The sequence below is a fragment of the Lissotriton helveticus genome, chromosome 12 (genome assembly GCF_964261635.1).
Source record: "Lissotriton helveticus chromosome 12, aLisHel1.1, whole genome shotgun sequence".
Lineage (NCBI taxonomy): Eukaryota > Metazoa > Chordata > Amphibia > Caudata > Salamandridae > Lissotriton > Lissotriton helveticus.
Window position 1 is genome coordinate 20,760,287 of NC_136073.1, and position 22,611 is coordinate 20,782,897.

Below are 22,611 nucleotides of genomic sequence, written 5' to 3' on the forward strand. Positions count from 1 at the left end.
TAACCTAAAGAGGTTCTTCGCACTGGAAACCAGCCTGACCAGAGATGCCGACATAGGGAGAAAAAAAGAATGGAGAAACCGCTGGCCCTGACACGAAGAACTTTAGAATTCTAGCACCTTCCTATAGGACTAAGTAGGAAAGAGGTCAGGATTACCAATAAAAACCCTGATGATGAAGGCTTTTGCTTCTTGGTTTCTGGGGAGTATCCGTCATCTCAACACATGACTTAGCCCCTACAAAGTAAGTTCTGGACACCACTGCCAAGGAAGTAACAGGAGCACATAAATGGCCAAACATTAAAGCATCCATGACGGCATTCTCAGTGTGTCAAAATTACTGTTAAATTCCACTACATCAGCCCCAAAGTCTTGGCCAATAAATGCAACCAAGTCTTCTAGAAAAATCTTGCTAACTGGCTAATCACAACATTTCTGGAGCAATAACTGCAAGCTTCCACACATGCAAAGCATCATTAACATTATCTTTGACTGCCACCTAACCCACGCTGGAGGAGCGCACTCTGTTTTGCCCACTTAACAGCTGACTCTTCTCAACCAATCAATGGGCATTACCTGAATTCTCATCTGTATATGCATTTTACTCGTATAGCAAAGAGGTGTGGATTTTGTCTCTGACTGTGGCTAGGATGTATAGAAATGCTAAAATATATGACACAGACCCGAAGAATACTAGACAATGCTGCAACCATTCACCTGGTGACGCAGAGTAGTTCTTTTTTACTAGTTGTAGAAGCTCCAGCTTTGCATCTGACAGCATCTGCAGCATCTCCTGCACCGCTATATGTCTTTCACTGCCAGAGGAAACAGGCGTCATTGTGGTTGGGTCACACACATCCAAGCATGTACCACATACTGTCAATTGCTGACTACTTCATAAATAAATTATTTCTGGTATTCTGCAAATTGGCTGCTCATTGTAATTGTTATTGTAGGACCGTTCTGCTTGCATGCCTGCACATGTTAGTGGAGAATTGTATGCCTCCCATGTCTTTGCATGTTTGTGTAGTACTGCACACCTCCCATACATGTACATGTCCATGTAGAATTGCAAGCCCAACCATACCTGGATGTGTCAGTGTAGCATTCATGCCTTCAATCTAACTGAACATTTTAATGTACCACTGCACGCCTACCATACATGCATGTGTTAGTGTAGCAGTGCTCTCCCATAGTAGCTGAAGATATTCATGTAGCAATGAAGTGGTGTTTTCTGTCTGTTACAAAATATGGTTTTACTTTGTAAAAATATATTTTGCAGCACCTCAATATATCTACAGCCTTAGGTTGTGAAATTGTTTCTGTTAGCTCAAAATTGCTCACTGAATGGTTTGTCGACCTTAAGTGGCTCAACAAGCATAAACATCTGTCTTTGAACTCAGACTCTCAAATGATAAAGGGGAGTTATAGAAACAATTCGTATCAGGTTATCTGAACTCAGGTATTCCTCTTTTAGCCCACCTAGTGGTCTGCCCTAACACACAGGTGCTCAGTGGCCTCTGGCGAAATCTACAACCTAACCAGTCTGTCCCTCCCAAAGGCTGGCAGAGGACCTTCTGATCCAGTCCTAAGGGACTCCCAAAACCACTGACTTCTGGAACTCTTCATAGGGTAGCCAGTCTCTGCCAACACACCAGAACCCATACCAAACTGCTCTAGCTCCAGATCACAAGCATTCGAGAACACACTGCACCTCAGTGACTTCAGCATGGGTCTCACCTGGCCTGCACCGCCATGTGCAGTGCAGTGCTGTCTGACTCGTGCTTTCCCAGCATCATGCTCAAACTCTCGGAATCACTCTTGCACTCCTCCAGGGTCACCACAAGGAGGTCGTTCAGACATTTCAGCTTATCGATGCACCTGAAATCATAAAATACTTTAGGGGGCTTTGTTGTTAGGAGCCAGGGACTCAAAGCCCGAATTTAATGTGACTCCCCAAACAGAGTGAGATAACATCATTCCAGGAAACTTTGTCAGTGTATCCTAAGTCTGATGTACAAACGTATCTGACAGAGACCTCTAGCCGCAGATTCCTTACCTTTTAATTTTCCCAGGCGTCAGACTGGATCCGAAGATCTTTTATGAGCAGTAATCCTGCACCCTGGCAGGTGGCATTGGTCGGCTACAAGTGGTGTTGTCAGCGTCCACACTGGAAGTGACATCCGTGTCACCTCTATAGGCACCACCTCGGTGCACTGACGTCCGTTATTTTCTTTCGGTGCCCACCAGCGTTGATACAAGAGAAGAGCCACCCCTCTGTCAATTTTTGACAGGATTTCCACGAAATTTTGTCGACCTTTTTTGTGTTTCTTCCATCCTGGTTTGTTGAGGTGGAAGACAGGTTTTAAACCCTGTGATGCCTGTCACCGCGCAATGTCAGTGACGGACTTGCACCTCCTCTGTTTGTGGTGTCTGTAGCACGACCACGACTCCAAGTCGTGCTCCGATTACCGGGCCACAGTGCCAAGGACTTTAAGGGGGCTGGTCCCTGAAGCTGCCAGAGGTCCGCCATGCGACTCCGCAAAAGTCATGGCCCTGCTCAAGAGGAAGGTATCGGGCCATTCATGGAGTCTAAAGTCCTCCTTGTCCCACTCAAATTCTTCGGGGCACTTAGGTAAGAGGTACAAAAAACACAAGAAGTCAAAGCGCAATTCGACATGTTGTCGTCCATCGGCATAAGCAATAAAAGAACATTGGCATTCGAGGCATGGTTCTTCAGAACATGTGACTGGCCCAACTCCAAGCCTCCCCAGTTTTCCAGGAGCCAGAGCAACCCCACTAAAATGAAGGAGTTCTATGAGGAGATGTGCCTAATTTTTTAGCAGCCCGGCCTCTCCAGCGTGCGTTTGAGCCCCACGGGTCCAGAGGAAGCTCCATGTATTTCTGAGCCGGCAGATCCAGCTCAAATGGGCCCCCATGTTAACAGTCATGGATCCAGACCGGTGCCGGTCGTGTCACTATAACTTTCTCTGTCGCCAATGCCATCGGCGCAAGCCCCATTGTGATTCCCGATGACACAGAGCAGCGTTGACCGACGCCAGTTCTTGCACCAACAGGATCCCTCCATGTCCTAAGTCGGACCCTGAGCCATATTCTGAAGGGCACAGCCTCTGGGAGGGATTGGAGGGGGTCGCTGGACCATTTAGAATACCAGTATGATCAGGGTATGAACTGGTGTGAGGAACTGGGTGATGCCAGCAGACTGGATACGTCTCCAGATTCTGGCATGCTTTCTCCCCCTGCTGTGGCTTTGGAGGAGGGAGCTATATATGCGTTGGTGGTGCGGAGAGTGGCAGAGGTCCCCTGCCTTCAGTTGTCCTCGGTGGCAGTCAAAACTAACATCTTGATGGAAGTGCTACAACCAGGAGTATCCTTCTCTGAACCCCTACTCCCATTCCATGAAGCCCTCACAAATGTCCTTCTGGGGTACAGGTCCAAACCCAGCACAGGGGCTCCTGTAAATAGGATGATTGCCCGCTGCCACCGGCCCACTTTAGGGGACTCAAATTTCCTCACCCAACAATCTACCCCAGAGAACTTGGTGGTCCAAACCTCCACTTCCCATGGTGTGTTCCCTGCTGCTCCCCGGGACATGGAATCCAAGAGGCTGGGCAGCTTGATATAGAAAATTCTTATTGGGCCGCTATTCCCAAACGGTGTGGGAAGCGGTTGCGCACGTTCTACCACAGTTCCCGGAAGAGGCCTGGGCCATTCTCTCCTAAGCAGGTACAGAAGGGAGAGACACAGCACAGTTCAGTATACGCTGTGGCATGAACACGACTGACTCGCTGGGCCGATCGGATTCACTGATAGTGGCCCTCAGACGCCACGAATGGATGAGAACATCTGGCTTTTTGGGGGATGTTAAGGCTTCCCTCATGGACATGCCCTTTGATGGCACCTGTCTCATCGGAGACAATGCAGACTCAGCACTGAATTGCTTTAAGGACTGGTGGTATATGGCCAAGTCCTTGGGACTCTCGGCTGCCTCACATCCCTTGCCTGCCTTTCGCTCCTTTTGTTGCCACAGAAGGATAAGTTACTTACCTGTAATCCTAGTTCTCTTCCAGGGGTATCCTCATCAAAGTCATAAGCACTGAATATTCCCGTCCATGTGCGGGGACCCCGGAAATAATATAAAACTATATATGGAAATCACATATATCTAGCTCCACATATATGTATATGTACATATATCATCTTTTCTCACACCAATGCAGCCCCAAAACTGAGGCTAAACAATGTAATTACCCATACATAGACTGTATTTGCAAGCATATAAAAAAACACATTAGGTCAAATAACACTTGAACTCTGTGTTTTAATGAGCAAAACACTCATAAATCCTGAAAATTGCTAATAAATAGATATTGTTAGCCCACAGGCTGCATTGTAAAGCAATAGCATAGAAAATGAAAGCATTTATAACAAAAACTGGCACCGTGCCTTTAAGGCAGCCATGAACCCTGGCTTCCCATCATGCCTCAGGGGTGACCATTAGGTCAGTTGTTCTTTGCATAACCCTGAAAGTCAGGGCGCAAGAATAAACTATAAACACTTTGACAACGTCTCATTTACCTGGGGAGGCGGGTGGGTTGCTTATGACTTTGATGAGGATACCCCTGGAAGAGAACTAGGATTACAGGTAAGTAACTTATCCTTCTCTTCAAGGGGATCCTCATCAATAGTCATAAGCACTGAATAGAATAGCAAGCCCATCAACCACCTGCAGGTAAATGAGAAACACATGACCCAACCAAAGATTGTAACAGCCGAAATTCAGCCGTTAAACAGGTTCCGCAAGGGTGCCTGGCCTACTTGGGTATAAACTCTAGTGTCTGAATCTAGACAGTAATGTCTGGTAAATGTAAGGAAGGACCTCCAGGTCGCCGCCTTACAAATCTCATACATGGGCACATAATGAAGAAAAGCTGTAGTGGCCGCTTTCCTTCTTATTGTAGAAAAGATGATTTGAAAGCAAACCCTAGGGTCTTCTGCGCCAATTGGTAAGCAAGTTTTATACACAAAACTATCCAAGGTTTCAAGGCTGCATAACCTGATCTGATCGATCCATAGTTGGCAAACAGTTGATCAGACTTACGTGTAGATTTGGACCTATCAAGATAGAATTTTAAAACCCTTTTCAGGTCCAACAAATGCAAGGCCCTTTTTAGCTGGAGTGGAGGGATTGGGAAAAAAGGTGGGTAGAGAGATGGTCAGGTTTACATGGAAATCTGACACCACCTTAGGTAGAAAAGAGGGATGTGTCCTCAACACCACCCTATTCAGATGGAACACTGTATAAGGCTCTTTGGAATAGATCGCTTGAATTTCGCTCACCCTGCAGGCTGACGTGATTGCTACCAAAAAAGCAGTCTTTCAAGAAATATGCTGCAAGGTTGCTTCATGAATGGGTTCGAAAGGAGAACCCATCAATTTCGATAGCACTAGGTTCAACTCCCAGGGGGGGGGGGGGGGGGGGCGGAGGGCGTAACGGAGGGTAGACCTTCTTCAAGCCCTGTAGAAAATCTTTCACAGCTTGTAACTGGAAAAAAGAAGGTTGGGAAGGTGACCCCCTAGAAAGCTGTTATAGCTGCTAAGTGCACCTTAATGGAATTAAATTTCAACCCTGCTTTAGCCCGATATAATAAGTAAGGGAGAATTACCTCTTCCTGACCCTTGATAGGATGACAATTGTTCTGCATACACCACATGTAGAAACCCTTCCACTTGCATGCATATGAATGCCTTTTGGAAGGCCGTCTCGCCTCTTTCAAAATGGACATGCAGTCCTGCGGCAGTCCTAGGTGGCCGTATTGTATGACCTCAGGAGACCTGCTGCCAAGATCAGTGACTGAGGTTGGGATGATGAATCCTCCCGCTCATCTTGGATAGCAGGTCCGGCCTGCATGGCAGCCTCTTGTGAGGACACTCTGACAGATGTAGAAGGTCCATGTACCACCACTGTCTCGGCCAATCAGGGGCAATGAGAATCATCCTTGTGTACGAGTGAGTCAGCTTGCTCACCACCTTCGGGATCAGCGGAAGGGGTGGAAAGGCATACACAAATTCCCCTGACCAGTCTACCAAAAGGGCATTCCCTTTCGATCCTGGTCGGTAGAATCTTGAGGCTAAGTCTCGGCATTTGGTGTTTTCGTCGTCCGCGAAAAGATCTATTGTGGGACGACCCCATGACTGGAAGATGCTTTCGACTACCTCGTAGTTGAGAACCCAGTCCTCTTTGTCTTCGTCTTAGAGCGTCCGCTCTCACGTTCTGTTCTCCTGGGAGATGGACTGCTGTGACTGACAGATTCCGAGCCAGGAGCCAATGCCACAGATTTTGCGCTTCCAGGGAGAGAGTGCCTGAGCGTGTTCCTCCCTGTTTGTTCAGGTAGTACATGGTGGGTGGTGTTGGCTGTTTGTACTAACACTGATGATGTTTGAATTGAGGGCAGGAAAGCTTTGAGGGCTAGATGGACTGCCATCAGCTGCAACATGTTGATGTGGTAGGAGCGCTCTTTAGGAGACCACAGTCCTTGCGTCTGGAGATGACCCATGTGTGCCCCCCAGCCTTGTAGAGAGGCATCTGTTATCAGCATCTGGGCAGGCGGAGGTTGAAGGAATGGAATGCCGACTTGCATATTTTGCCTTTTCATCCACCAAGGTATGGACGCTTGCGCTGTGCTTGACAAAGTTATCTTTTCGTCCCAGCGAGCTGACTGCTGGTCCCACTTGTCCTCCAGATCCTGCTGAAGAGGAAGCATCCGTAGTCTGGCATTGGGGACCAGAAAAATGCAGGATGCCATCGACCCTAGCAGGGAGGCAATCCTTCGCACCGTCAGATCTCTGTTCCGGAGAATCAGTTGGCATTTTTGAGTGATGGAAGACTGTCTCTCCTCCGAAGGAAACACTTTTCCTGCCTCGGAGTCTAGCAGAGCTCCTAGGAAATTTATTTGCTGCGTCGGCTGTGAAGTTGACTTATTGAAATTCACATGCAGACCCAACCGATGGCATAGATCGATGCAGCTCAGAAAACGATTGCTTACACTGTCTGGGGAAGGACCTTTCAACAGCCAATCGTCCAGATATGGGTACAAGAAGACACCACTGCGGCGTAGAGCGGCTGCTACCACTGCAATGCACTTTGTGAACACTCGGGGAGCTGACTTCAACCCGAAAGGGAGGACTTTGAACTGGTAATGAGAGGTCCCCACCCGGAAACAGAGAAATTTCCTGTGACTGTGAGCTATTGGTACATGAAAGTATGCATCTTGTAGGTCCAGCAAACACATCCAATCCCCCTGCCTGAGATGTGGATATATTTGATGAAGCGCCAACATGCAAAACTTTTCTTTTTTGATGTAAAGGTTGAGTGTCTGCAAGTCCAGAATGGGTCTGTACTCCGCTTTCTGGCCTTTTTTCTTGACCAGAAAGTATCTTGAATAAACTCTTTTCCCTCTTTGAGATCTTGGAACCCTCTCGATAGCTGATTTTGTGAGAAGGATGGCTACCTCTTTTTGTAGGAATTTTAACTGATGACTCGATGTTGGCAGTGGAAGGATAAAGGGAGGTTGATATTGAAACAGAAGAAAGCAACCATTCTGAAGCGTAACTAACACCCAGCGATCTTTTGTAATGGCCCGCCACTCTTCCATATGATACGCAATGCTTCCCCCCACTGGAGTGCTCAACGGCGCTGGGGGAAGAAAGGACTCATTGTTTCGATTGCGCCTTGTTGGAGTTATTGCCTTGTCGCTGATTGCCTCCGCATCTTGAGGAGCGCCTGCCTCTGTACTGGGATTTTTGCTGCCCCTGTTGGTCTTGAACCTTCTGCCACTGAGGGGTCTGGACCCTCTGTTGGGAGGATCGCTTATTGTAGGGGCGGAACTTTTGCGGAATTCTTTTTTCTTTTCAAGCCCTACGGCTTTTAGCGTGTCCAATTCTGTCTTCATACGCTGCATTTCCTCATGGGTGTGTGAACCGAATAAAGATGTTCCAGAGAAAGGCAGGTTCATGATCCGTGTCTGAACTTCTGGCTTTAGGGTGGTAAGGCGCAACCACGAAGACCTCCTTGCGCATACCCGTGAGCATATCCATGCTCCGACAGGGTAGCTTCCTCCGCTGCAGCACTAATAATTTGGTTGGAGACTTGGCTGCCCTCCGTAAGGATCTCTTCGAAATCCCTTTGATCTTCCTGAGGGAGTTTTTCAACGAAGCGCTGTAGGGAATCCCACAGATATCTAGCATAGCGGCCCAATAGCGCCTCCGCATTGGAAACCTTCAGCAAGGAGGCTGAGGAACCGCATACTCTTCGTCCTCAGGAGTCTTGCGTCTTGCTCTCCTTGTCTGGAGGTACAGTGGAGGAAGATGCCACGGCATGGGTCTTTCTTGCCACTGCGATGATTACTGAATCCGGGGGAGGGTCGGCTCTGAGGAATAGTGGGTCCTCCTCAAGCGACAGATATTTTTTAAGAATCCTCACCGGTACTGACTTTATGGTCGCAGGCGTGAAGAATACGTCCATGACTGGTTCTATTATCCCTGGAACCAAGGGAAGCAGAGGTTTGACCGCCGTCTTGTGGTGCAGTGTTTCAAAAATCACTGAAGACTTGGTCTTGCGTGCTGTCATGGGTATCGCCAGCTTAAGCGTCCCTCTGCCTAAGATGTCCTGGAAAGTGAAGATGTCGTTCACCGGAGAGATTCTCAACGGTGGACTGTCGGTTAGTGTGGGAGAATAGTCTCTATGGGAGCGAGTAGATGATGAGGAAGAGGTAGGAGATCTGCGCTCCCTTCTACTGCTCCTTGACCTGGACCTCCGCCTGCTTGAGCGCACTGGGGTGCGCGTCCGCTCTCTGGGCCTGGAAGGAGGTCGATCCCCATCCACCTGCTGCGTTAATCGAGCGGCTGTGTCTTTGTCGGGGGCCCAGTGGTGTAATGGTCTGTACCACCTAGGAGACAGCATAATGGAAGGCGACTTTTGCCTTTCTCTCCTCTCAGGGGAACGTGCTGGAGGAAATGGATTTACCTCTTCGTGCCGCGATCTAGCCGGTGAATGCTCTGACGCAGTCAGAAAAATAGATCACAACATCCGAGGTCTTAGATGCTGATTCCCGGTGAGAGACATGAGAGCCTGAGGGAGATGACAATAGGCTCACCAGAGGAGACCTCTCCTGAAGGACATCTAGAGCGAGATCTGGACCGACTCTGTGATGCCTGGTGTCTTGGCTGAGACTGTCCTAAAGAAAATTTCTTCTTTTTTTGAAGGTGGGCTCGAGCGTATAGGAGAACGCCCCCTTGACTTGGAACGCCTCTCCGACACTAATGCCGCTTCTTTTCTCGGCGTTGACTTTGGAGATCTCTGCATCGACACTGGCCGGAGACCCGGTGACGAAGTTCGCAAACTCGACGTCGACCATACAGGGATCTTCTGTGTCGACGTTGGGACCAACGCCGGTCTCGACACTGGAGGTGGCGGCTGGTGTCTCGACACCAGGGACTGATGACCCATCCTTGGCAGAGACCTGTGGCTCGACGTCGAACGCCGTTGGGACGCCGACGGAGCAACCTGCTTCAACGTCGAACTCCAGTGATGCGGCATCGACGAAGAGTGTCCTGACGTCAAACGCCGGTGATGAGGCGGCGACAAAGCGTGCCTCGACGGCGAACGCCTGTGCCTCGACGTCGGTGCGTCGACGGAGTGCTGTGCTTCGACGTCGATCGCTGGTGCGACGACGGAGCGCTGAGCCTCGACGTCGATTGCTGTGGCGACGACGGAGTGATCTGCTCGCGACGTCGTATGCCCACCTGGCGACGACGGATGCCTGCCTCTCGAAGTTGAACGCCACCTAGTTGACGTCAACGGAGGTACCTGAGTCTTCGCCGTCGAAGTCTTCGCCGTCAAAAAATGTGTCTTCGAAGATGTATTTGCCTTCGCAGGCAGCTTCAACGCCGATCCCGACGCCGACGGAGAACAGGTCGGGACTTCTCTCGACGTCGACCGCGTTCTCCTCTTCCGCTGCCTTTTAGGAGACCTACCTCTTTCAGAGAGGCCATACATTCTGATTATCTCTCTGTCTTGAGGGTTCTCCTTAATAATTTCTTACAATGTTGACAGGTGTCTGCATTATGAGTCTCAGGGAGACAAAGGATACACACAGGGTGTGTGCCAGTCCTGGCTTTCTTTTTGCCACAGGAGGGGCAAGGATCGAAAAGTTAAAGCATTTTGACTAAAATAAACCTTTTCTGAAGAACAAAAAAGGCAAACCAGCACTCTAAAGTCAAAAGACGTCGAGTGAAAGTGAAAAAGTTGAAGAATTTCAATATATTTTTGACAGAAATTCAAAAAAGGTAGGAGCTGTAAAACCAGGGTCCTGACTGAAGGAGCCGGAAAGAACAACTGACCTAACTGTCACCCCTGAGGCATGATGGGAAGCCAGGGGTCATGGCTGCCTTAAAGGCACAGTGCCAGTTTTTGTTGAAAATGCTTTGATTTTCAATGCTATTGCTTTACAATGCAGCCTATGGGCTAACAATGTCTATTTATTAGCAATTTTCAGGGTTTATGAGTGTTTTGCTCATTAAAACACAGAGTTCAAGTGTTATTTGACCTAATGTGTTTTTTATATGCTTGCAAATACAGTCTATGTATGGGTAATTACATTGTGTAGCCTCAGTTTTGGGGCTGCATTGGTGTGAGAAAAAATGATATATGTACATACATATATGTGGAGCTAGATATATGTGATTTCCAAGTATAATTTTATATTACTTCTGGGGTCCCCGCACATGGACGGGAATATTCAGTGCTTATGACTTTGATGAGGATCCCCTGGAAGAGAAGGGGTTTTCAACAGCACGAACTCTATCCCAGCCACCGAGCCGCGCAAACTTCCCAGCCTCTGCATGTACATTGGCACGGTTCCTAACGGCCTCGTGGGTCAGATAGCCAGCGGTTAGGTCCAGCCATCACCTCCACCACTGGCAGTCCATAACATCGGACAGGTGGGTTCTACAGATCATCCGAAGGGGCTACTCGAACCCCTTAAAGACTACTCCTCCCTCTATGCCTCCATCTTACGACCGGCTGACGGAGGATCATTTGTTCCTGCTCCCTGAGAAAGTCATGGCTCTCTTGACCAATGGAGCCATAGAGAGGGTTCCGGTGCCAGAAGAAGACTGTGGTTGCTATTTGCGCTACTTTCTGGTCCCCATGAAGGACAAAGGTCTTCATCCTATTCTAGCTCTCAGAACCCATAAATACTTTTCAAGAAGGAGAAGTTCAAGATGCTCACATTGGCTCAGGTCGTCTGCCTTGGACCCAGGAGTCTGGATGGTAGCGTTGGACTTGCTGGACGCCTATTTTCACATCCCCATCCTGCCTGCCTATCGGTGGTACCAGCGGTTTACAGTAGACCACTAGCCTTTTCAGTTCACCTTGCTCCCTTTTGGCCTTACCAGCTCCTCTCGGGTGTTCACCGAGGTGATGGCAGTGGTCGCAGCTCATCTACGCAGATTAGGTGTGCCAGTATTCCTCTTTCTCAATGACTGGCTGCTGAAGGCGGGCTCGCCCCAGGCTGTCGTCTCCCACCTCCAGGCTAAGTCAAACCTCCTGTATTTGCAGGGGTTCTCTGTCAACATGCTGAAGTCACACCTGACTACTTTCAGACACTACCGTACATCAGAGCTGTTCTGGACTCAGTGAAGTTTTGGGCTTAACTTCCTGATTGGGTAGTCCTATATATTCAGGCTATGATACCGATGTTTCAGCCTCTATCTTGGGTTTCTATGAGAAACACTCTGAAGCTGCTGGGCCTCATGGCCTCCTGCATCCTGCTGGTGACGCATGCCAGATGCCACACGCATGCTCTGAAGTGGGACCTTAAGTTCCAGTGGGTGCAGCATCAGGGGAATCACTCTGACATGGTCCAGATCTCGGAGGGAACTGCAAATGACTTGCAGTGGTGCCTAACAAACTGTGATTGGGTCAGAGGTAGATCCCTCTCCCTTCCCCAACCAGGTGCATCACTCTTGGGAAGGGGTGGCCACCTGGGAGAGATGGAAATCAAAGAATTCTGGTGGAATCCAGACTCCACATTAACATGCTGGAGCGCCGTGCGATCCGATTGGCATTGAAAGACGTTCTATCCTCCATCAGGGGAAGGCTAGTGTTCACAGACAACATTAGTGCCATGTGCTCCTGCAACAAACAGGGTGGGTGGGGTCGTGGACCCTCTGTCAAGAGGCCCCGAGTCTCTGGACATGGATGGAACAGCAGGGCGTATCCCTAGTGGTTCAACAACAGGCAGGCTCTCTGAATGCCCGACGGGACTAACTCAGCCGTTGATACCTAGCGGATCATGAGCGGCGTCTGCACCCGGAGGTGGTGCAAGGTCTCTTTCAGCAGTGGGGAGACTCCTGGTTAGATCTGTTCACCTCTACAGAGAACGTGCAATGTCAACAGTTGTTCACGCTGAAGTTATCAAGGTAGGTCTCCCTTGGAGTGGATCTTAGGCCTCCTTTACGTCTTTCCGCCCATAACACTCCTGTCCACAGTTCTCAAGAAGCTCAGGAACGACCCAGGCCCAAGTTATCTTTGGGGCTCCGGACTTGGCATGGAGTGTCCATTAGGCCAAGCTTCTGAACATCAGTGTCAATCTTCCGATCAGGCTGCACCTTTGGAAGGATCTTTTGTCGCAGCAGCCGGGGAGGGTCATACACGCGAACCTGTCAACTCTCCCCCTTCTTGCGTGGAGATTGCACAGCGGCAGTTGATAGCCTTCGGCCTTCCTCACTAAGTCTACAATGTTAGTCTGGCAGCCAGGTGTCCCTCGACAAAGACCTATATGCCTGCCGTTGGAAGCAATTTGTATCATATTGGATAGAAAAGTCCATTGATCTACTTTCTGCCTCCCTTTCTGATATTTTACTTTTTATTCTTACCCTTGCCCAGCAGGGCTCTGCTTTGGGTACTCTAAAGGGTTATCTTTCTGCTCTGTCTGCCTTCCTGTGACTGTCTGACCAACTCTCTTTATTTAAATCCCCTATTGTAAATAGATTTTTAAGGGGCCTTGTGCATATATTCCCTCCTTCAATTATGTCGCATTGGGACCTTAATTTGGTTCTCACATTCTTGATGTGTGCTCCTTTCAAGCCACTTCACAATTGTTCCACCAGGGTGCTTACTATCAAAACAGTCTTTCGTGTGGCAATTACATTGGCCAAGAGGGTGAATAAGCTGCACACTTGATCTTCCAAGTCTCTATTTGTCTAAGTTTATCCGGAAAAAATGATGCTTTCCTGCCAGAAGTGGTGACAACATTTCACGAGGGACAATCTGTCACCTTGCCCACCTTCTATGAACCTCCACATACCTGTAAGGAAGATGAGAGACTCCACGGTCTGGACCCAAAAAGAGCGTTCCGGGTGGACAACCAACTCTATGTGGGGTATGATGGTGGGAAGAAAGGTCAGGTTTGTAGCAGCGAACCATCTCTCGCTGGGCCGTGCTCTGTGTGAGAAGTTGGCCTGATATGCAGTGCTCACTATTCTAGTGATCACTATGTATCAGTCCAAACAACCCTTATTGATGATTGGTTGTAAGAAAACAAGTTACTTACCTGTAACTTTGGTTCCCCAGTATTGGTAACTTTCATAGATTCCCATGCTTTGTATCATTCCCCGTCGTCGGAATGGGAGCCTCGGTAGTATAAAAAACCATAGAAACAAAAGAGAAACCTAGGCCTAGGCCTCATCTCATTTTGTATTCTATCCACCTCTTTTTGTGAAAAAGAGACCAAACTTTTGCCAGGACCAATCAGAGCAGCCTCACCCTCTAGAACCTTCCTGAGAGAGCTCAGAGCCTCAGATTTTCGTAGCCGTTGTGCAAACAGCCACCAACTCTGTAAAAGGATGAGCTTTCCCAGGGGAGGTGGGCGGGCGCATGGGAATCTATGAAAGTTACCAATACTGGGGAACCAAAGTTACAGGTAAGTAACTTGTTTTCTTGCCCCAGTATTGGAACTTTCATAGATTCCCATGCTTTGTATCAGAATAGCTAGCAGTACAGCACCATGAACACATTTTGTAAATACATGGCATCACATAACCATAGAAAAATACATAAAGTACAGTAAAAACAAACAAAATGTGCTCACCAGGATGGAGGGATCGTAGGGAAAGCTCACCTCTCAATGAAACAGATTACGCAGGACTGCCTGGCCAACAGCCGCATCATCTCGTCCTGCAGAATCCAGGCAGTAGTGTTTCGTGAAGGTATGAGTACTGCTCCACGTTGCTGCCCTGCAGATGTCTTTAATGGCAACTCCCGAAAAGAGAGCCACAGATGAAGCCACCGACCTCGTGGAATGTGCACGGACTCTGCCGTCCAGCGGCTTGCCCGCTTCCTGATGACAGAATTGAATCGCACTGGAGATCCAGCGGGAAATGCCAGTCTTTGCCAAAGGCAACCCCTTACGAGGTGCACTGTAGGACACAAACAACTGAGTAGACTTCCGAAAGGGACGTGTGCGCTCCAAGTAAAACTTTAAGCACCGTTGAATGTCCAAAGAATGGAGCGTACGCTCCGCAGGTGTAGAAGGATGTGGAAAGAATGTTTTCAGAATCACCGGTTCATTCAAGTGGAACTCAGATGGCACTTTCGGGATGAATTTGGGATTAGTCCGAAGAACCAGACCTTGTTTAGTAAATTGCAGGAATGGATGCACTATGGAGAGTGCCTGAAGCTCACTCACTCGTCTAGCCGATGTTAGAGCTAAGAGGAGTGCTAGTTTCCAGGAGAGGAACTTTAAGTCTGCCTTGTGAACCGGCTCGAACGGAGCTTTCATGAGTTGAGCCAAGACAAGGTTGAGCTGCCACACTGGTGGAGGAGGACGAACTGGCGGATACATCCGGAATAGGCCCTTCAAGAATTGTTTAACCACCCTAGAGGACCATAAGGAAGGACCTGCCGAACTGCGTCGAAACCTTGATATGGCCGCTAGATGCACCTTTACTGATGAATGTGCCAAACCAGACTTAGCCAGAGATAGCAAATACGGCAGCAACTGATGAGGTTGGGAAGTGTAAGGATGGAGACCTTCCCGTTGACACCACAAGCAGAATCTCTTCCATTTTGCCGTGTACGTCTTGTTGGTACTTGGTGCTCTGGCATGAGCCAAGACCTCTCTGCATTCTTGAGACAAAGCTAAATGACTGAATTCTCTGTGTTCAGGAGCCACGCCGTCAAGTGGAGGGATCTCGGATCCGGGTGGAAAACCTGTCCCTGACTCCTGGACAAGAGGGACGGAATGGGCCTCAAGTGAATTGGAGGAGCTTGGGAGAGCCGCAGCAGTTCTGTGTACCAGAATTGTCTGGGCCACGCTGGAGCAATTAGAATCATCCTGCAGGGTTCCGCCTTCATTTTCTTGAGAACTCGAGGAATGAGGGGAATGGGAGGAAAAGCGTAAAAGAACGCGCTGTACCAGGCCATCGAAAGAGCGTTCCCTAGGGACCCCCGATGGTGAACCTTGCTTGCGTAGAACCGGCATTTGGCGTTCTCCGGCGAAGCAAAGAGGTCGATGGTCGGCATCCCCCAAACTGAGAACACTCCGTCGAGAATGGATTGATTCAACTCCCACTCGTGAGTCACTTCCGTCTGGCGACTCAAGGCGTCCGCCTTGACATTGAGAGTTCCCGCCAAGTGCTCGGCTCTCAGAGTGATGTTGTTGTGAATTGCGAAATCCCAAATCCGTTGAGCTTCTGCGGACAGAGTCTGCGATTTGGTGCCTCCTTGTTTGTTTACATAGTGCATGGCCGTCGTATTGTCCGTCCGGACCAGCACTGAGCGATTGCCCACTCTGGGTAGAAAAGCTTGCAAGGCCAACCGAATGGCTGTCAGCTCCAGGAAATTGATATGGCACTGCCGCTGTCCTGGACTCCAATGGCCACTGACTTGAAGCTCTCGGAGCACTGCACCCCAGCCTTCCAACGAGGCGTCCGTGGTCATCACCATGGGTGAAGGAGAAATCCTGAACGTTAGGCCTTGGGCGAGATTGCTTTTCTGAAGCCACCATTCGCTCGCTGTTCTCATTGCTGATGTTACGACAACCCTGTCGTCGAACGACCCCTCTGCTTGGCGCCATTGCTTGTCCAGCTCCTCCTGTAGAGGACGCATCCTTAGCCTGCAATGCGGTACTAATGGTATGCAGGAGGACATCGATCCGAGAAGGGATTTGTATTGGCGGACCGATAGGACCTTGCTGCGGCAGAGTAGTTGAGCCGAAACCATCAATTTTTGTTGTCGCTCTTCTGAGGGACGAGCCGTACAATGCGTGGTGTCCAGCACGGACCCCAGGAATCTTGCAGATTTGGAAGGCAGGAGGACTGACTTGTGTTCGTTCAACTGAAGGCCCAGGCAGCGGAACAAATGGAGGCAAGTAGACACGGCTTGCGAAGCGTCCTGGAAAGATGGTGCTTTGACGAGCCAGTCGTCCAAGTAAGGGAAAACTTCGAGAGATTGTCGTCGAAGGAAAGCTGCCACCGGTGCCAATACTTTGGTGAACACTCTCGGTGCCGATCGAAGGCCGAATGGAAGCACTTTGAACTGGAAATGGCTCTTTCCCACTGTAAAGCGAAGGTATTGTCTGTGAGCTGGGTGTATTGGAATATGGAAATATGCGTCTTCTAAATCCAGCGACGCCAAGTAGTCGCCTGGATTTAAGAGAGGAAGAATTTCCTGGAGAGTGACCATCCTGAAGGAGAGCTTTACGAGATAGGTGTTGAGCTCCCGAAGATCGAGGATGGGACGCCAAGTGTCTTTCGTCTTCCGCACTAGGAAGAATCTTGAATATAACCCCCGGCCCCTCTGAGAGAGCGGGACCGGTTCTATTGCTCCTTTGAGGAACAACTGGTGGGCTTCTAGATGTAGTAATCCTAGATGTCCTGAGCGGATGGCGCCCGGAGCTCGTGTTGGAGGAAAGTCGTGAAACTCCAACGTATGGCCACTCTTCACGATGTTGAGGACCCATTGGTCCGATGTTATTGACATCCAACTGTCCAGACAAAGGGATATCCTGCCCCCCACTGATGTGATCGGGAGGGGAGGAACAGCAGGTAGAGCCGGGAGGCCGCTATTGTCGTTTGGTGTTGTCACGGCCTTGTCGCTGTTGACGGCCTCGCGGAGGGTTGCGAGAGAAAGATGCTGGTTGCCCTTGTCGCTGATTCGAATAATGGGGTTTATATGACTGGGAAGACTGCGAGGAAAAACGTTGTTGGTTTCCTCTGTAAGATGTAAATCCTCTCCCTCGTGCGCCCCTAAAGGGGACCTTGCGATAGGTGAGAGAGCCCAAGGACTTTGCTGTGTCTGTGTCCTTCTTGATATTCTGCAGGGTATCATCCACATGCTTCCCGAACAGCATCTCCCCATCAAAAGGGAGGTCTAGGACTCTGTTCTGGACCTCCTGACGAAACCAGGTGGCCTTCAGCCAACCCTGACGCCGTAAGACGGCGGAGCCGGCCAAGGCCCGGAAGGCCGTGGAAGCAATGTCCATTGCGCAGTCAATCACTTCTGCAGACGATTTCTCTCCTTCCGCCAGCACCTTCTTGGCGTCCTCCTTAGTGGGCTCAGGTAATAGGTCCACGAAGGGTTCCATGTCGCACCACATCTGGCGGTCGTAACGGCCTAAGATGGCAAGGGCATTCGCCGCTCTAACCAGTAAGCTGGCCATAGAGGAAAATCGTTTTCCAACATTATCCAGACGTCTGCCGTCTTTGTCCGGAGGAGTGGTCAACGGTGTGGACGGATTCTTTGACTTGCTTTGTGCCGCCTGAGAAATCACCGAGTCAGGCTTTGGCTGACCAATAAGGCAAGCTGGACTGCCTTCAGGAGCTTTATATTTCTTCTCCAGCCTGGGGAGGACTGGAATCACCGTGGCAGGACTCTGCATGATCTTCATGCCCTCCTCCCATACATGCTCTATAATGGGAATAGATTTGACAGAGCGTTGGTGTTGTTCCTTAAAGTCATAAAGGAAACATTCCGATTCCTCTCTTGAAATAGGTAGGCCAAACCTCTTAGCAGCCCGTTCCATCAGATGATGAAAACCCCCTATATCCACCGGAGGGGAGATGGAAGTGTCACGACCAGCAGCATTTGGGTCTTGCGGGTCATTGTCCCCCTGATCCGGGTCAGGGTCCTGTAAAGGATCCATCAAGGGATCCACTGGAACAACCTCCTCATCCGAAGAGGTATCCTGATGGGCATCGGGCAGTGGTACGGGATCTGGTGTGGGAACCCGGGCCAAAGGTGTCACTGGCGGTGGTGTGGAGGGTACCACCGGAACACTAGTAGCCGGCTTCACTTGCGGCTGTGGTGGAAGTGGAAAAAACGTAGTCTGTCCAGAAGGGTCTGACGGAAACCTTTTACGATAATCCTGAAGCGGATGTATGACGTTACAACGCATACTTTTACATCGCATGCCTTTACAACGCGGTTTTTACATCGCATACCATTACAACGCATAATGCTTTTAGGCGCTGGATAGTGATTTATTTAATTTACTATTCCAACTCCAGTCCCCGTGGATAGTAGGGAAGGTGTTGGATAGTATATTAAATACATTCCCTATCCTAGAGCGCCCCCCAGCGCTATGCGTTGTAATGGTTTGCGTTGTAAAAGTTGCGTCGTAATGGTAGTGCGTTGTAAAAGTTTCGTTGTAATGGATGTTTCCCTCCTGAAGCATGTCCTGAAGATCCGAAATGAGAGAGGAGGGCATGGCTACCATGCCTTGTCCCAAACTCGGCGGATGTCGCTCTTCCACAACATAAGGATGTAGTTGTTGGCCACCTGCCTGGTCGAAATACTCCTCCGTGTCCGTCTCCTGCAACTTTACGTTCAAGTCCGAGGGACTATAGGCAGGTCCATAATTGTCCTGAAACTCATCCTCGTCAGACTCATCATCTAACAGCATTGTCGGTAGATGGGAAGAGACTCGTCGCGGAGACGTCATCTCCGGCGTGATTTTCATTCTCTGAACTGGAAAATGCACTTTTTGGACCGTCGACGGTCTCGTCGACGACGCCGTCGTCGTCGGAGCATCAGTTACTGTAACCGTCGACTGCACCACAGCCTTCGTCGACACAATCCTCGTCGTCGATGGGACCACCGTCGACGGTCTCGTCGACGAACTCGTCGTGATTATCATCGTCGTCGACGTGGAAGCCGTCGTCGTCGACGTCGTCGACGTAGTCTTCGTCGTCGTTGCGGCCGTCGACAGCGGCCTGCTAGTCGTCGTCGACGTGGAAGCCATCATCGTCGACGAGCTCGGAATCTTGAACGTCGACGAAGTCGTCGTCGTGGACACCGCTACCGTCGACGAGCCCGTCGACGGAGCCACAGAAACAGCGGGAACTTTAGCCAAAGTCACAGTCGTCGACGTACCTGGTGTTCTCGTCGTCGACGGACGCTGTTTTTTCTCCGGCCCAGATCCTGAAGTGGCAGTAGAGTGTTTATCACTGGGCTTGATCTTTTTGGACGGAGGAGAATGGATCACCACCTCCTTTTTGTCCTTTAAGGCTGGCACCACTGCTGTAGCCTGTCCCTGCCTCTCCTTTACACTTTCGTGAGGAGATTGAAGGGGACCAGCCCTCTCAGACCTGTCAGAGATCTTGTGAGGGGCTTTAAGAGGGGGCTCAGATGTCGAAGAACCAGGGGGAGACCTACCCCTCTTCTTTGATCTTTGCGAGGAAGCAGCAGACACGGAATCCTCCTCATCCGAAGAGAGCACCTCCTTGCGTGTCTTCATCTTCTGAAGCCAGGTAAGTAGCCGGCCTTCTCTGTCCCGAAGAGTCTTGTTCGAGAAAGTCCTGCAGATCTTGCAGTCTGTGGCCTTGTGGTCAGGATATAAGCAATAAATGCAATTATCGTGCTTATCCTCCACAAAAAGACGTTTTTTGCCACAAGAGGCACAGGACCTGAATAAGGCCTTCTTCTCCTTGTCAGACATGACGATTTGAAGCAGAAACTTGAAGAAATAAGTAGAAAAACAGTGAAAACTGAGCAGAGCTCAGTGGAGACTCCCTAGCACAACGTGCGGTAGAAAAATCTGAGGCTCTGAGCTCTCTCAGGAAGGTTCTAGAGGGTGAGGCTGCTCTGATTGGTCCTGGCAAAAGTTTGGTCTCTTTTTCACAAAAAGAGGTGGATAGAATACAAAATGAGATGAGGCCTAGGCCTAGGTTTCTCTTTTGTTTCTATGGTTTTTTATACTACCGAGGCTCCCATTCCGACGACGGGGAATGATACAAAGCATGGGAATCTATGAAAGTTCCAATACTGGGGCAAGTCAACCTTATAGACCAGCTATCCTAGTAGCATGGATACGAGCAGTCTAAGGCTAAGACTCTAGAGGGCGTGTTAAGCCAGCTGTTTTACCATCACATTACCCCTTGAACACCAAGTGAAAGGACACCACACAAGTTGTTATGAAAATAAACAGATATTTATTTATAACAAGACTACCCTGAACTCTTTATGAGTCAGGGAGCTAAGCACACAACAAAACTCTTACGAAAATACTTTAAGTCGCACAATTTACACAAATGCCCTAGGGGCACGAAAAACCATATACTCAGTAAGTGGAATGCGAACTTGCTAGCAGGTAAGTAATACTTTTCTAGACTCAGGAATCGCTAGGCCTACAATTCTAAACACTGGGATTAGATGCAGGAGGCCTGTGGACGTCGTGTGCAGAGTGGGAACTTTCACGCGTAAGGCGGGAAAAAGTCTATGGAGGCTAGCAGTTGCAAAGTTACTGTTCTCGGGCGAACCCGACTAGGTGGGTCGAAAACAAGAGTGGATCCGAACACTTAGGGTGTTGGACTATGCTGGAGCACCGGAGTACTCAGGTTACCTAGCCCAGGGGCTGCGGCTGTATAGGGTTGAAGTTGCGTCGGAAACCCTCGTTGAAGATCCAGGAGCCTGAAGAAAGAGTTGCTGGCAGGCGGCCAGTGAAGAAAGTTCGGAGTGATCCAAGCCTGGATCAGGGAAGAAGAAACCTGTAAGCAGAGGGGACCAAGTTCTGAATCACTAGCCAGTGATTTGAGTGGGCACCAGGATGGCACCGGACGAAGTCACCTCAGCCAGGTGAGTGGGCGCTGCTGGGCTCTGCAGTCTCTCGGACCAGGAGGCGTTGTCGGCGACCAGGATGGAGGTGCGAGCTGTCCCACGAAGGTTCTTGCTGTCGACGTCGCTGGACCCAGGATTGGGCAGCAAGTCTTGGCAAATGCAAGGCCCACGCGGTGGACCTAAAATGGCGTCTTGAGTGGACCAGGAGGGTCCAGGGTGCTCCTCTTTTGGAGTGGAGCAAGGGCTAGTCTGGAGCAACCAGACCAGCAGTGTTTGTCGTCGTGGAGCGTCGTGAGGGGGCCACTAGCCAACGGGCAAGCGACCTGGACAACGCGGTTGGCAGCAAAGAGCAGAAGGGCCCCACGCAGATCTCGTGGATGCAGGGGGGCTGAACTTCGGTGCTGGAGCTGCTCAGGGTCGGGGCTTCTCTTACCCCAAAGCACTCGGTCGAGGGTCACTCGGTGGTTGTGCTGGACAAGCGTCGTGCAGTTCTGAAGATGGCCGGTCCCTCGAGGTCTCGTCACACCCACGGGTCACAGCTGGGCTGATGATGTAGGTTGATGTCAGAGGTGCCAGGGAAGCCGGTTCTCGTCGTGCTGGAGCAGTCTTGATCCGAAGGAGAGACTGGCAACAAACCGCGATGCTTGGTTGGTGCCTGCTGCTGCAGGGTGACTACTCCTTAGTCACAAGGGAGAATCTTGGGAAGAAGTCTTGAGTTCCTTTCGTGGAAAGTAGTTTCAAGATTCAAAGATGATCTGATTTGGAAGGGGGCCAGTTCCTACCTTTATCCTGCAAAAAGGGTCTGGCACGCGACTAAGTCCTGCCCTATGGGTGGGACTAGGAGGGGGGTGGTTACACCCCTCTCCTTTAGCGGGCTTTCCCCAGATCAGGGGCTGGAGTGCCCCTGGAACTGGTTCAAGACGGCCTATGCACAGTGAGCACCGGGGTGCCACTTGCAGTCACCTTCCTCTAAAGCCCTGCCTACCTAGGATACACAAAATCCTGTCTGGGACGGTGCTGGCACCGCCCCTGGCAGGAAACCCTTTGTCCTTGCCTCCTGTGCTGGGAGGACTCCCAGCAGCAGGAGGGCAGACTTGTGTCTCGGTGGCAGCATCCATTTTGTGGAGCTAAGGCTCTGTCTAACTTTAACCGGGGTTACAGGTTACATACATGTCGTGTCCCTCTAGAAGGGTGGAATGCTAACCCCGTCGCCAGAATTGGCGAGGGGTTAGTGTTCCAATTCGTATGACACCTTACTCGACATGTTTTGATAAAGCGATAGCAGAGTTGGCATTTAACCGCGAGGATTATAATGCACTTAAGAGTATATGGTATGCGATATCATGGAAACGGCTAAGGGATGGGTCCCGAAAGCCGCAGACAGGCCCAGCTCATGCCAGAGCACTATCTCACACGATTCCAAGCACTCTGCCTTCAGGATTGTCAAGGCCTGCCATAGGAGTGACTGATAGGAG

General features: G+C 50.0%; 1 protein-coding gene across 9 annotated transcripts in view; it reads right to left on the bottom strand.

Annotated features, from left to right (window-relative positions):
• Positions 1–22,611, bottom strand: part of LOC144798327 (nuclear receptor subfamily 2 group F member 6-like) — a 768,088-nt gene that overhangs the window by 538,496 nt on the left and 206,981 nt on the right. For all 9 annotated transcript variants that reach the window (XM_078669149.1, XM_078669144.1, XM_078669143.1 and 6 more), the window contains 2 exons: positions 1,738–1,878; positions 715–812 (listed from right to left, as the gene is read on the bottom strand). In XM_078669149.1, the coding sequence (XP_078525275.1) occupies positions 715–812; positions 1,738–1,878 (239 nt within the window). The remainder of the gene's footprint in view (positions 1–714; positions 813–1,737; positions 1,879–22,611) is intronic.